This window comes from Carassius carassius, chromosome 23 (genome assembly GCF_963082965.1).
Source record: "Carassius carassius chromosome 23, fCarCar2.1, whole genome shotgun sequence".
NCBI classification, from domain to species: domain Eukaryota; kingdom Metazoa; phylum Chordata; class Actinopteri; order Cypriniformes; family Cyprinidae; genus Carassius; species Carassius carassius.
In genome coordinates this window covers 9,001,592-9,015,538 of record NC_081777.1, presented here as the reverse complement: position 1 = coordinate 9,015,538, position 13,947 = coordinate 9,001,592, and the positions used below count along the sequence as shown (strand labels likewise).

General features: G+C 36.5%; 1 protein-coding gene across 3 annotated transcripts; it reads left to right on the top strand.

Annotated features, from left to right (window-relative positions):
- The first annotated feature begins 1,915 nt into the window (after positions 1-1,915).
- Positions 1,916-3,840, top strand: LOC132101879 (uncharacterized). Of its 3 annotated transcripts, none has more exons than XM_059507106.1 (8): positions 1,916-2,302; positions 2,477-2,547; positions 2,618-2,797; positions 2,975-3,030; positions 3,119-3,193; positions 3,267-3,329; positions 3,404-3,556; positions 3,775-3,840. In XM_059507106.1, the coding sequence occupies exons 1-8, from the start codon at positions 2,085-2,087 to the stop codon at positions 3,787-3,789; spliced, it is 831 nt and encodes a 276-aa protein (XP_059363089.1). In that variant the 5' UTR covers positions 1,916-2,084; the 3' UTR covers positions 3,790-3,840. The 3 variants fall into 3 exon arrangements, with proteins under 3 accessions (XP_059363089.1, XP_059363088.1, XP_059363090.1); XM_059507105.1 differs by having other exon boundaries at positions 2,975-3,033; XM_059507107.1 differs by lacking the exon at positions 3,404-3,556 and having other exon boundaries at positions 2,975-3,033.
- The last annotated feature ends 10,107 nt before the right edge of the window (positions 3,841-13,947 follow it).

The window sequence follows — 13,947 nt, the reverse complement described above, 5'->3', positions numbered from 1 at the left end:
TAAAAGTTGCAGGGTCCAACAGAAAAAGTGATTTTGACATCCAAAACTGTTAATTTTGTACAACAGTCACCCCTCAAGCCATTGTGAGGTAAAAAACACTCTTAACTCTTAACACTCTTTTTGAAAATACGCACAAAATAATACACTCGAAAAAAATGGCTAACACTCAGGACCAAGCTAGCCTCAATCAACATGACTACAGCATGGACAGGATACATGAGGCATGTTATGATGAATGCGTTGAAGAAGAGATGCAGATGGCAAAACCAATGAGTGACCACACTCCGTTACCAAGTCCAAATCCAAAAAAACTGAAGAGGAGAGATGAATCAAAATAAGTAAGCATGGAAAGCATATACGATGCTACTCACACTCTGTCACAAAGATTTGAGGAAAGACTGGATGTGTTTGAAAGAAAGTTTGAACAATTTGAACAGCGCATCTAAAATAATGAAAAAGAGGTGACAGAAAATAAAAATGGAATAATTCAACTCAACACGGAAGTGGATAGGCTGACAAAAGAGAACAAGGAGCTGAAGGAAAGATGCCGGGAAATTGAGCGATACGTAAGACGATGGAATCTCAAATTGATAGGGCTACCGGAGGAGGAAAACGAGGATATAAGAGAGATGGTATTCTCACAAGAGTGATTCCCATTTCAGTAGAGAAACTAAGAGACAAGGTTGATACTGTCCATTGTCTGGGAAAGAAAGATGTTCCCGCCTTCAATATGAGACCACAACCGATCATGCAGTTTGGTATGAGGACGATGAGGGACGAGATCTGGAGGAGGTCGAGGGAGGCCAGAGTCTGCAAGGAGCTGCATGTCCAATTCAGACAGGACTGGTCAAAAGAGGATCATGAAGCCTGGGCAAAGCTGTATCCGACGGTACAGGAGGCCAGACGCAACGGGAAGAAAGCTTACTTGAAGGAAGGGTTTGCGCTATTATAGACGGAAAAAGAGTGGAGGCACCTTTCATAGGTTAAGTAAAGTGTCATCACCTTGATTCAGAAAGTTTGATTAAGGAGACTGTTACTGTTAATGTCAAAGTTGTAATATATGAGACATTGTTCATTCCTGCCTTCTATTCTATTCTATTTTTTAAGCGCATTTAAGAGCGTGTATTTTGTTTAATTTGTATGTCTATTGTTTTTAGTTAATTAAATGTTAGAGGTTTAAAGAATAACATTAAGCTTAAGGCCATTTTTTTATTTTGTAAGGAAGTCAAAGCTAACCTTATTTTGATACAAGAGACATATTCTAACAAGGTTGATGAAAAATTCTGCAAGCAACAATGGTGAGACAATATTTTGTATTCACATGAAACTTCTCATTTTGCAGGTGTGATGATTTTATTTTTTAGGTTTGTAGGGAAAATTATTGATTATAAAAGTGATGAAGCAGGTCACTGGCTAATGGTTGTGATGGAAGTATTTGATTTTAAAATGATTTTGATTAATGTATATGGTACAACAACAGGTCTCTCAATAGAAATATGATGATAAAGTTAACTCAAGCTATCAGGGAATGGAGTGCAACTTATGGTATGGATAGCATAGTAATAGGAGGTGACTTTAATATAGCACCTAATTCCTGGCTTGACAGAAAACCTCCCAAGGGGTTACAACCAGAATATAATGACATGTTAAATAATTTTTGTTTATCCAATAACCTGGTAGATTATTGGAGAGTGACACACCCTAACACAATGCAATTTACATGGATCAGCCCAGCCGATGCTAACTTTTGTTCAAGGTTAGATTATTGGCTTGTGTCTCCAAATATTACTAATCTTACACCAAAATGTGATATTCAATCACCTCCTCTTACGGAACATTGTCTTATTGGGTTGTCACTCTCAATAGTCAAACAAAAACAAAAATCAAACAATATTTGGAAATGTAATAATACCTGGGGGGTATTCCAGAAAGCTTGGTTAACTTACCATTTGATAAACTATAACCTCTGGGTTGATTTACCCCAAACAGGCATACCATGAGTATGTCGGTTCCAAAACACCTGAGAAGAGTTAGTTTAATCAACCTCTGACTGGTTACCCAGAGTTAATGTGCGTGCACGGTGCATGTATAAAGACATTTTCAATGGATCGCCGATTTCACGAGTCACCATGGAAACTCAAAGCGAAAAAAAGAGAGCGGCGTATTTCACAGAGGCGGAGTTGGAAGTTTTAATGCATGCTTATGAGGAGTTTAAGCCAATAATATTAAAAAGAAGCAATACAGCTGCATCGGCTAAAGCAAGAGAGCTGGCTTGGCAAAAAATAACGGACAGAGTAAATGCGTGAGTGTATTAAATTACAAATTTGGTATTGGCTCCCGTTTTATTGAAATGCAAAATAATTAAGTATGACTTATACATCCTTTTGAATATGTTAAATCACTATGAAAGCATTTACTTTTCCTGCCATTTATTTCTTTAGCTTGAAATAATAATGTATATTTCTTATTTAATAAGGTGTAATCCTTCTGGAGCCACAAGAACTTTAAGCCAAGTCAAAATGAAACACAAAAACATTCTGCAAAAAGGTAATATTTGAATACACAATTACTGAACTATTATTATAACAGGATTTAGTATATTCATTCTGTCATGCAGCTAACAGAAAGAAGACTGAAGCCCGTCTAACTGGCGGGGGGCTACCACCACCTCCCCTCACCCCATCTGAGGAGCTGGCTCTGTCCCTTAATAAAGGGCGACCAGTGGTTGCTGGCATTCCAGGGGGCAGTTCATCACACATACTATGCACCACAAGTGATGGTGAAAAAAGGGTGACATGTAAGTTTACTTCTATGATTTGTTTTCATTTTTTGTCCTGATAAATTACTATCTCTGTCACTTAAAGGCTTTTTGAACAAGATTAATTTTTTATGTAGGCTTATTTTATTTAACTGCATATGATGTATTATTTTATTTGATAATATTGAGAATCTAACGGGTTGTGTGTTCTTATAGATACTGATGGACGGATTGTATTATTGGACTCTCCAGAAAGAACACAGTCTGTCACAGTTGTAAGTGATTTGTTGTCAGGTACTTTTAGGTTTTTTATTTTATTTTTTTTGCCAAATAATGTATACTTGAATATTTGTCTTGTAGGATGAAGATGATGATGACGATGAAGAGACCACATCTGCTGTGACAGAAGTGGACAATGCTGGTAGATCCACTGAGGTATGATGCATACCATTATGATGTATGGCCCCTTTTTGCATTAGAGTAACAAACTGTCATTGTCCTTTCATAGTACATACCTAGGGATTTGCCCACTGATGAGGGTCCTTCAGCCTCAGCACACAATCTAAGCAGGGTAAGAACTTGTGTCCATATTTGAATTTTATTGTCTGACCAAACAATCTCATTTATTACATTTTTCCACCTTAGTTGCCAGCAAAGGAGCTGTATAAGGTCCATCTTCAAAAACAAATAAGAAAAAGTGACATGGAGAAGGACCTTATACAGCTTCAAATGGAAGAGAAAAGGCTCCTCATTAAAAAAGCAGCACTTGAAATAGAATTACTTGAGAATCGCCTTAAGGTGAGAACTTGTCTGAATATTAATCTGTTGCATGTTAAAATTGGTCTGTCTGTCTCTATCTATCTATCTATCTATCTATCTATCTATCTATCTATCTATCTATCTATCTATCTATCTATCTATCTATCTATCTATCTATCTATCTATCTGTATGTATGTATGTGTAAAGCAATATAAAAAAAAACATTTTAATGAATTGTACTTTTATTGTTTTTCAGGAAATGAAGAAATAAACTGCCTGGCAGACCAGTGCAAAAAAAACTAATAAAAGTAATTTTGACAAATCCTGTCTCTCAAAAGTCTTCCGTCTCTGTTGGCCTCTAAAATCTGTCAGTGTTCCTCTGGGCCATCTTCCTCAATACAAGGAGGGTGGCTCTCTCCTCTTATAGTGGCAATATTGTGAAGCACAACACAAGCCACAATAATGTCGCATGCCCTCTCTGGACTAACCCGGAGCCCACGCAGACACTGAAACCGAGATTTGAGGATCCCTATAGTCATCTCCACCTTGGCCCGTGTTCGGCTGTGAGCCAGGTTAAACCGTGTCTGTGGTTCAGGGTAGGGTGTCATTAAATAGGGCAGACAAGGGTATCCTCTGTCCCCCAGCAAGTAACCATTGTACTGTCCTGTAATGATTGAAGTGTACAACACAAATATAGAAAAAACGAAAAAACAAGAATTGTATAAAGCAAATCATACCCTGCTGAAATGTCTGGCATAATGATGACTCGCGGAAAATTCTGGCATCATGCACAGATCCTGGCCATTTTGGTGATGATTTGGGTTGCCTCACATATTACCTATAGTTAGTGGAAAAAGTAATGACTTTGATGATTTTAAGAAGGGGAAAATATTAAGTTGTTACCTGCACATTAATACTATGAATAGATTTCCTATTAACATAGTCTCCCTCATTTATTGATGGAGCTTTAATAGGAATGTGAGTGCCATCAATGCACCCAATTACATTTGGAAACCCTGAAACAGAAAGTTATGGAAGTATGAAGTGTGTGCATAATGAATACATGTATAGATATTGATAATATGACTAAATATTAAATATGCGTCATATATTTTACTACAAAGGACAAACCTGCCACTCTTTGGAATTCGTCTTTAATAACAAGCAGAGGTTTATGGCCAGGGAACTGTACAAACGTGGGTAACAACTGTTTAAGTGCCAGACACACTGTACGAATGGCTCTACACATAGTTGCCTTTCCCACATGCTCTGAATCGCCCACACTGTACAAAAAATGGCCAGACGCAAAAAACCTAAGTGCTATGCACAGAATGTTTTCTGTGCTAAGCGCAGAGCCGCGGTTTGTCACATTTGCGATATGCGGTTTTAAAAGACGTGTTAAATAAACTAATGAATCTTTTGAAAAACGATAACGCTCGTTTAAATATTCATTAGGGTATGCAAACACATCAATACGCGGTCTTATAACCCTCTCCCGACGAAAAAAAACCTCGTATAATTTGTGCTTCTACGTCCACAGGATCCTCGTCAAAAGGGCACGCCATGCTCACCAACCTTCTGAAACGAAGTTACACTGAAACATAACCTGCTCTCGAGCAGGTTATCTTCAGAGAGTCAGTTGCTATGGTTACATACATACCCAGAAAGTTACCTCTGTCTTTGGAACCGAACGTTGAGGTTATCCACGAACTTACCCTTAAACATACCCAGGTATGTCACATAACCTGCTTTCTGGAATACCCCCCTGGTCTGATAACCTTGTTGCCCAAACCCAATAAAGACTTATTACTATTAGATAATTGGAGACCTATAACTCTACTTTGCAATGATTATAAATTACTAGCTTTGGTATATGCTTACAGAGTAAAAAAATGTCTTGGAACAAATTAATAGACGAATTTCAGTCAGATTTTATTAAAGGTCCCATGACATGAAAATTTCACATTTTCACATTTCACATTTCACATTTTTAACATTAATATGAGTTCCCCTAGCATGTATGTGGTCCCCAAGTTTCTAAAAATTTTAATCGGTGTAAATCGAGATTTTACTATATTTCTCTGCCTTTGAGAAAATGGAAGCTCAAACGGGCTGATCTGGAATCTCCTCTTTGTGACGTTGTAAAGAGAAATGTTACCTCCCCTTTCTCTGCTTTGCCCGCCCAAATATTTACATATAATTCAGTCGCAATGTCAGCACAGGCGTTACAAACAGAATTTTATTATATGGATTCGACAGCACCGGCACAAACAGTGAGTAACAGTGTTCATTAATGCCTGATCTGTGATCAGCGATTTCTGATGTGTAGCTAATTATTCAAGTTCACACAGACTTTCTTTCTAAATCGTTTAATACTGTTTATGCATCAGTGAATCAAGCCAGTGACTAAACGATCAACTTCACGTTGTTTCTCTTAGTAGCATGAAACAAATCTGTTATTTAAATTGTGATTTAACTACAGAGAGCGATCAAAGAACGCTCCCTTTTTTTCGGAGCCGTCACACATCGCGAGTATATCTGCACACTTGCCCAAACTGCCGTTACAATGAATGACGCTGTTATGCTGCAAAACGGAGCTCTTACTGTATTCATGTGTTTGCTGTTAGTTGTGGTGAAAGCATTTTGTGAGAGAAAACGTGTTGCAATAATGACGAGATCACTGCATTCACGCGATAAATATCAGGATATAAAAAATGCTTTTTATTTCTAAATTTTAAATGTAAAAATAACAATTTAAGTACACCTAAGGAAACATCAAAAAGCATTTAAAGAAAAGGAAATAATCCATGTCATTGGACCTTTAAAGGTAGACATATTCATAACAATGTGAGACTAATTATGGACATGTTAGCTTAACAGAGCCTTATCAACACAGAAAGCCTAATATTGTTTATTGATTTTTTTCAAGGCATTTGATTCCATCGAACGTGACTTTTTACTGAAATCGCTCCAACTTTTTGGGTTTGGCAACAACTTTTGTAAGGTAGTCAGAATGTTTTATTACCAAATATATAGTTATATTTCACTGCAATCAGACATCACTCCAAGAATCAATGTCTCTTGTGGAATGAGACAAGGGTGCCCAGTTTCACCAAAATTATTCATTCTCTGTAAGCAGCTTTTGGCCTATTTTGTAGTAAATAATAAAGACCTTGAAGGGATAAAAGTTTGTGACACTGAATTGAAAATAAGCCAATTTGCTGACGATACAGTGATATTTCTAAAGGACAAATCAATCCATCAGAAGGCTTTAAAAGCGATTTCTGTTTTTTCAAGGGCATCAGGCCTTTGCCTTAATCTAAAAAAATGTGAAATATTACCCTTGTATAATTGCACTGAAACAGACTTGGAGATGATTCCAGTTAAGAATTATGTTAAATACTTGGGCATTCATCTATCTAAAAACTTGCCAATAAGAGAATCCAAAAATATAACAGAGAGATTTGAAGAAATAAAAAGAAACCTAAATCATTGGTTAACAAGGGACTTAACTATTTTAGGACGTAACCTATTGTCAAAATCAGAAGGGATTTCTAAATTAATTTACCCAAGTTATTCTCTCTATATTAGTTCACAAAACATAAGAAAAGCAAATACTATAATTTAACAATTCATCTGGTGTAATAAAACGCACTACATTAAAAAAAAAATCACAACTTGTAAAGGACTATAATAAAGGGGGGTTAAAAACAATTGATTTTGAATCTGTGGTTGGAGTTTTTAGAGTTAACTGGGTAAAAGCCTTTTTAGATAAACCTGACTCTCTATGGTATCATATTCCCAAAAATATTTTTGATAAAGTGGGAGGCTTAGAGTTTCTTTTAAAGTGCGATTTCGAGGTATCCAAATTGCCAGTAAAACTGTCTGAATATCATAAACAAGTCCTTCATTACATGGAAGATGGTATTTACTCATAATTTTAGACAACATGGCTCCACCTTGTGGAACAACAGAGTGATAACAATAAGTAGAAAAACTTTTTTAAGAAATTGGTTTGAAAAGGGAATAATTTTAATCACAGATATATTAGATGAACAAGGTAATTTTCTTAGGTTTACGGTTAACGCTTAGGTTTATTTTAAAACAAAATTTAATATACAATGTTTAATAAGGGATTATAATAAGACAATACCAATAGGCCTATTAAAGATGACACAAAACTATTTACATTATTCCAAAAGTCAAATAAATTTGCCTAAACTGCAACTAAACCAAATTCCCCTAAATAGCAAAAAAATTTAACAATAATTGTATTAGCAAAATATTCAAATGTAAACTATTTCATGATTTTGACCAAAATATAAAAATAAGGCATTATGATGATAAAATAACAAATAAATATATAAAATTCATGAAATCGCCTATACATCATAAAATTAAAGAAATGCAATTTAAAATTATAAATGGATATTATCGAGCAGCAGCTATGCTTAAAAAGAGATTTGGTTTTGAAGTGGAGCCATGTGTGTTCTGTTCCCAGGAAGATGAAACTATTGAACATTTGTTTTTCTCGTCCAGTGATAAAAATATTCTGGCAAGATGTCATGAATTGGCTGGAAACAAAAATGGAGAGAATTACACAATAAAAGTTAGAGCAAATTCTTTTTGGTAATGAAAACCTTCCGAAGGAACATTTTATCATGTACAATATCATAACAATTATGGCAAAACAAAAATCCATCCCTAATTGTGTTTAAAATTGAACTGAGGGAATACTTTGCATCTTTGAAACTTCTGAAAGGCTCCAGTGATAACATTTATTCACTATGTGAAGATGTCTCAAAATACTTGTCATTATAACTTGTTAAGCTTCCATGTAACTTTAGTTTTAGAATATATGTTGACTGAGGACAATACTGTATATGTATGTACACAATTTTGTCATGCCTTATGGACTGAAGTGCCTTTGCTTAATTTATTTTATTTTACATTTATTTTCTTTATCAAAATTTGTTTAATTTAATTGTGTTAATATATGTTCTGCCCATAAATCTCCCAATGAGGGATTTGTAAATTGTGTTTTGTAAATAAGTGTTCAAAAAAAAAAAAAAAAAAAAAAAAAAAAAGGAGTGATGATGACGACACAGCTTTTTCACCATTGGCCAGAATTACCACATGACTACGATCACATGTGTCTCGGGTTAGACAAACCTTTTAAGTCATGTCAAGTCAAGTCACCTTTATTTATATAGCGCTTTAAACAAAATACATTACATCAAAGCAACTGAACAACATTCATTAGGAAAACAGTGTGTCAATAATGCAAAATGACAGTTAAAGGTAGTTCATCATTGAATTCAGTGATGTCATCTCTGTTCAGTTTAAATAGTGTCTGTGCATTTATTTGCAATCAAGTCAATGATATCGCTGTAGATGAAGTGACCCCAACTAAGCAAGCCAGAGGCGACAGCGGCAAGGAACCGAAACTCCATCTGTGACAGAATGGAGAAAAAAACCTTGGGAGAAACCAGGCTCAGTTGGGGGGACAGTTCTCCTCTGACCAGACGAAACCAGTAGTTCAATCCCAGGCTGCAGCAAAGTCAGATTGTGCAGAAGAATCATCTGTTTCCTGTGGTCTTGTCCTGGTGGTCATCTGAGACAAGGTCTTTACAGGGGATCTGTATCTGGGGCTCTAGTTGTCCTGGTCTCCGCTGTCTTTCAGGGATGTAGAGGTCCTTTCTAGGTGCTGTCCACCATCTGGTCTGGATACGTACTGGATCCGGGTGACTGCAGTGACCCTATGATCTGGATACAGACTGGATCTGGTGGCTACGGTGACCTCGGAATAAGAGAGAAACAGACTAATATTAGCGTAGATGCCATTCTTCTAATGATGTAGCAAGTACATTGGGTGTTATGAGAAGTGTTCCCCGTTCCGGTTTACCTAATTAATGCAGCCTAAAAATCCTTTAACAGATTTGGATATTAAAAGCATATTAGTATGTTATTTGTAAGCCAGGTTAAAGAGATAGGTCTTTAATCTAGATTTAAACTGCAAGAGTGTGTCTGCCTCCCGAACAATGTTAGGTAGGTTATTCCAGAGTTTAGGCACCAAATAGGAAAAGGATCTGCCGCCCGCAGTTGATTTTGATTTTCTAGGTATTATCAAATTGCCTGAGTTTTGAGAATGTAGCGGATTTAGAGGATTATAATGTAAAAGGAGCTCATTCAAATACTGAGGTGCTAAATCATTCAGGGCTTTATAAGTAATAAGCAATATTTTAAAATCTATACAATGTTTGATAGGGAGCCAGTGCAGTGTTGACAGGACCGGGCTAATATGGTCATACTTACTGGTTCTAGTAAGAACTCTTGCTGCTGCATTTTGGACTAGCTGTAGTTTGTTTACTAAGCGTGCAGAACAACCACCCAATAAAGCATTACAATAATCTAACCTTGAGGTCATAAATGCATGGATTAACATTCCTGCATTTGACATTGAGAGCATAGTCTGTAATTTAGATATATTTTTGAGATGGAAAAATGCAGTTTTAAAAATGCTAGAAACTTGGCTTTCTAAGGAAAGATTGCGATCAAATAGCACACCTAGGTTCCTAACTGATGATGAAGAATTGACAGAGCAGACATCAAGTCTTAGACAGTGTCCCAGGTTATTACATGCAGAGTTTTTAGGTCCTATATATCATCAGCATAACAGTGAAAGCTAACACCATGTTTCCTGATGATATCTCCCAAGGGTAACATATAAAGCGTGAAGAGTAGCACCCCTAGTACTGAGCCTTGAGGTACAGTACTCCATACAGCACTTGTGATTGATATGATACATCTTCATTCACTGCTACGAACTGATGGCGGTCATGTAAATACGATTTAAACCATGCTAATGCACTTCTATTAATGGCAACAAAGTGTTCAAGTCTATGCAAAAGAATGTTGTGGTCAATTGTCTCAAATGCAGCACTAAGATCCAATAAAACTAATAGAGAGATACAACCACGATCAGATGATAAGAGCAGGTCATTTGTAACTCTAAGGAGAGCAGTCTCAGTACCATGATACGGTCTAAATCCTGACTGGAAATCCTCACATATACAATTTTTCTCTAAGAAGGAATATAATTGTGAGGATACCACCTTTTCTAGTATCTTGGACAGAAAAGGGAGATTCGAGATTGGTCTATAATTTACTAGTTTTTGGGGTCAAGTTGTGGTTTTTTGATGAGAGGCTTAATAACAGCCAGTTTGAAGGTTTTGGGGACATATCCTAATGACAATGAGGAATTAATAATAGTCAGAAGAGAATCTATGACTTCTGGAAGCACCTCTTTTAGGAGCTTAGATGGTATAGGGTCTAACATACATGTTGTTGGATTAGATGATTTAACAAGTTTATACAATTCTTCCTCTCCTATAGTAGAGAATGAGTGGAACTGTTCCTCAGGGGGTCTATAGTGCACTGTCTGATGCGATACTGTAGCTGACGGCTGAATGGTTAAAATTTTATCTCTAATAGTATCAATTTTAGAAGTAAAGTAGTTCATGAAGTCATTAATGTTGTGATGTTGTGAAATGTCAACACTTGTTGAGGCTTTATTTTTTGTTAATTTAGCCACTGTATTGAATAAATACCTGGGGTTATGTTTGTTTTCTTCTAAAAGAGAAGAAAAGTAATCGGATCTAGCAGTTTTGAATGTTTTCTGTAGGATAGGTTACTTTCCCGCCAAGCAATACGAAATACCTCTAGTTTTGTTTTCCTCCAGCTGCGCTCCATTTTTCGGGCGAGTATGCTCATTTATACCATGGTGTCAGACTGGTTTCCTTAACCTTCCTTAAGCGTAAAGGAGCAACTGTATTTAAAATGCTAGAAAAGAGAGAGTCAATAGTTTCTGTTACATCATCAAGTTGTTCAGAGGTTTTGGATATGCTAAGGAATTTGGATACATCAGGAAGATAATTAAAAAGCAGTCTTTTGTGGTAGAAGTGATGATTCTTCCATACTTGTAACAAGAAGTAGAATTTACAATTTTGGCTATATGAGGTTTGCACAAAACTAAATAATGATCTGAGATATCATCACTTGGCTGCATAATTTCAACACTGTCAACATCAATTCCATGTGACAGTATTAAATCTAGAGTATGATTTTGACAATGAGTAGGTCCTGAAACATGTTGTCTAACCCCAATAGAGCTCAGAATGTCTATAAATGCTGATCCCAATGCATCTTTTTCATTATCAACATGGATATTAAAATAACCAACTATTAAAACTTTATCTGCAGCCAGAACTAACTTGGATGTAAAATCACCAAACTCTTTAATAAAGTCTGTATGGTGCCCTTGTGGCCTGTATAGAGTAGCCAGTACAAACATAACAGGGGATTTATCATTAACATTTGTTTCTCTGGATAATGTTATATGAAGCACCATTACTTCAAACGAGTTATACTTGAAGCCTGCCCTCTGAGAAATCCTGAAAACGTTGTTGTAAATTGAAGCAACACCTCCTCCTTTGCCTTTTAGACGCGGCTCATGTTTATAACAGTAATCTTGTGGGGTGGACTCATTTAAAATAATGTGATCATCAGGTTTTAGCCAGGTTTCTGTCAAACAGAGCACATCTAGATTATGATCAGTGATCATATTATTTACAAAAAGTGTTTTCGTAGAAAGGGATCTGATATTCAATAAGCCAAGCTTTATCATTTGTTTATCCGTATTGCATCTGTTTTTTATTTGTTGAACCTCAATTAAATTGTTAATCTTAACTTGGTTTGGACGTTTTTTGTATTTTCTAGTTCAGGGAACAGACACAGTCTCTATAGTGTTATATCTGAATGAGTGAAAATAGTCTCTATGTGCTGAGAATTAGCTGACCTCTTTGACGTGAGGCAGCTAGCAGACGGTCGGTTCAGCCAGTCTGTCTGCTTCATGACCTGGGCCCCAGTTAGTCAAGTATAAACACTATAAACACTATTTGCCATATTTCTAGAGAGAAGAGTGGCGCCACCCCAGGAGGGATGAAGACCATCTCTTTTCAACAGGTCAGGTCTGCCCCAAAAGCTCGTCCAATTGTCTATGAAACCTATGTTATTCTGCGGGCACCACTTAGACATCCAGTCATTGAGTGATGACAATCTGCTATTCATCTCATCACCACAGTAAGCAGGGAGGGGACCAGAGCATATTACAGTGTCTGACATCGTGCTTGCAAGTTCGCACACCTCTTTAATGTTATTTTTAGTGATCTCCGACTGGCGAAGTCGAACATCGCACTGTTGTGTTGAGTCACGTTTGTCATATAACACTGATAAAAGCATATACCCCACTGTATTAGTATTTAAATAGTATATGATTATGTTGAACTTTATTCTTGAAAATATGGCGCTGTATTAAGCAGTATGTAAAAACACTTTCTGTTGCTCATGAAAACGTTTCTGAAATGTCTGTGTATTTGACAAATATTGCATTTAATTAACTTCATATGTGATAAAGTATGCAAACACCACATTTATAGGCTTGTTTAAGATGAGGAAAATCTGCGCAGAACCGATCACCGGTGATCTGCGTGAGATGCATGCCAGTTAGAATAGACTTGTTTGAGATGAGCAAAATCTGCGAAGAACCGATCACCGGTGATCAGCGCGAGATGCATGCCAGTTAGAATGTGTCCGAGTTATGTCCGCCTTGCTCTGATGTCATGTTGACATATGTCAAAAATCTCTCGCGAGCGAAAGGCGCACGTGTCAGATTCTGCAGTCGGGCGAAGTTGCTCTCCACTGACCGCCCTGATCAAAAGCACGGAAACGACTTGCTGACGACACAGCTTAATGCTCATTGGTTTAAACAACTGTGATGTAATGTTCTCTTTTAAAATGTTTGATTTTAAAACTCTAATATCATGTATTATGTGTATATGTTATGTGTGAATATTACCAAACTATCTGAAAGTGCGATCTCTTTGGGTTATGCAATTTAATTTTTATTAAAAAAAATAAAGAAATAAAAACACATATGTCTGTATTATTTATTTATTTTCATATAAAAGCAACAGAACTTGAATAACATCCAGTTTATTAGCAACACTGTGCATGAGCGTGAATCCCGCGATAGCCATCTTGGATCTCACAGGTGTCAGATCCACTACGAGAAGAGAGATCTGTCCGGCTTGACTGCACTTGGTTCACTCCAGATCTGGGCCAGATCTGGGCCGAAACTGCTTGCTGTCTGGGCTGTTTTGAAACCGCCCATCACTAAATATTGTTGAAAAGTCGATATTTTGTTTTTTAGGCGCACAAAAAGTTTTCTCGTCGCTCTATAATATTAAGATTGAACAAAACACACATGAACTGTTTTAAATATGTTTTTAATAGCTTTGCGGATCTTGAGAAGTTAAATGACATTGATGTCTATAGAGCCCTCAATAAGCCATCGAATTTAAACAAAAAT

Bases quoted from the DNA above. Each gene is read 5' to 3' on its own strand.
- LOC132101879 (XM_059507105.1), top strand. From the start codon at position 2,085: ATGTATAAAGACATTTTCAATGGATCGCCGATTTCACGAGTCACCATG. The intron at 2,798-2,974 runs GTAAGTTTACTT...GTGTTCTTATAG, and splicing joins TGGTGAAAAAAGGGTGACAT to ATACTGATGGACGGATTGTA. The intron at 3,034-3,118 runs GTAAGTGATTTG...TTTGTCTTGTAG, and splicing joins GAACACAGTCTGTCACAGTT to GATGAAGATGATGATGACGA.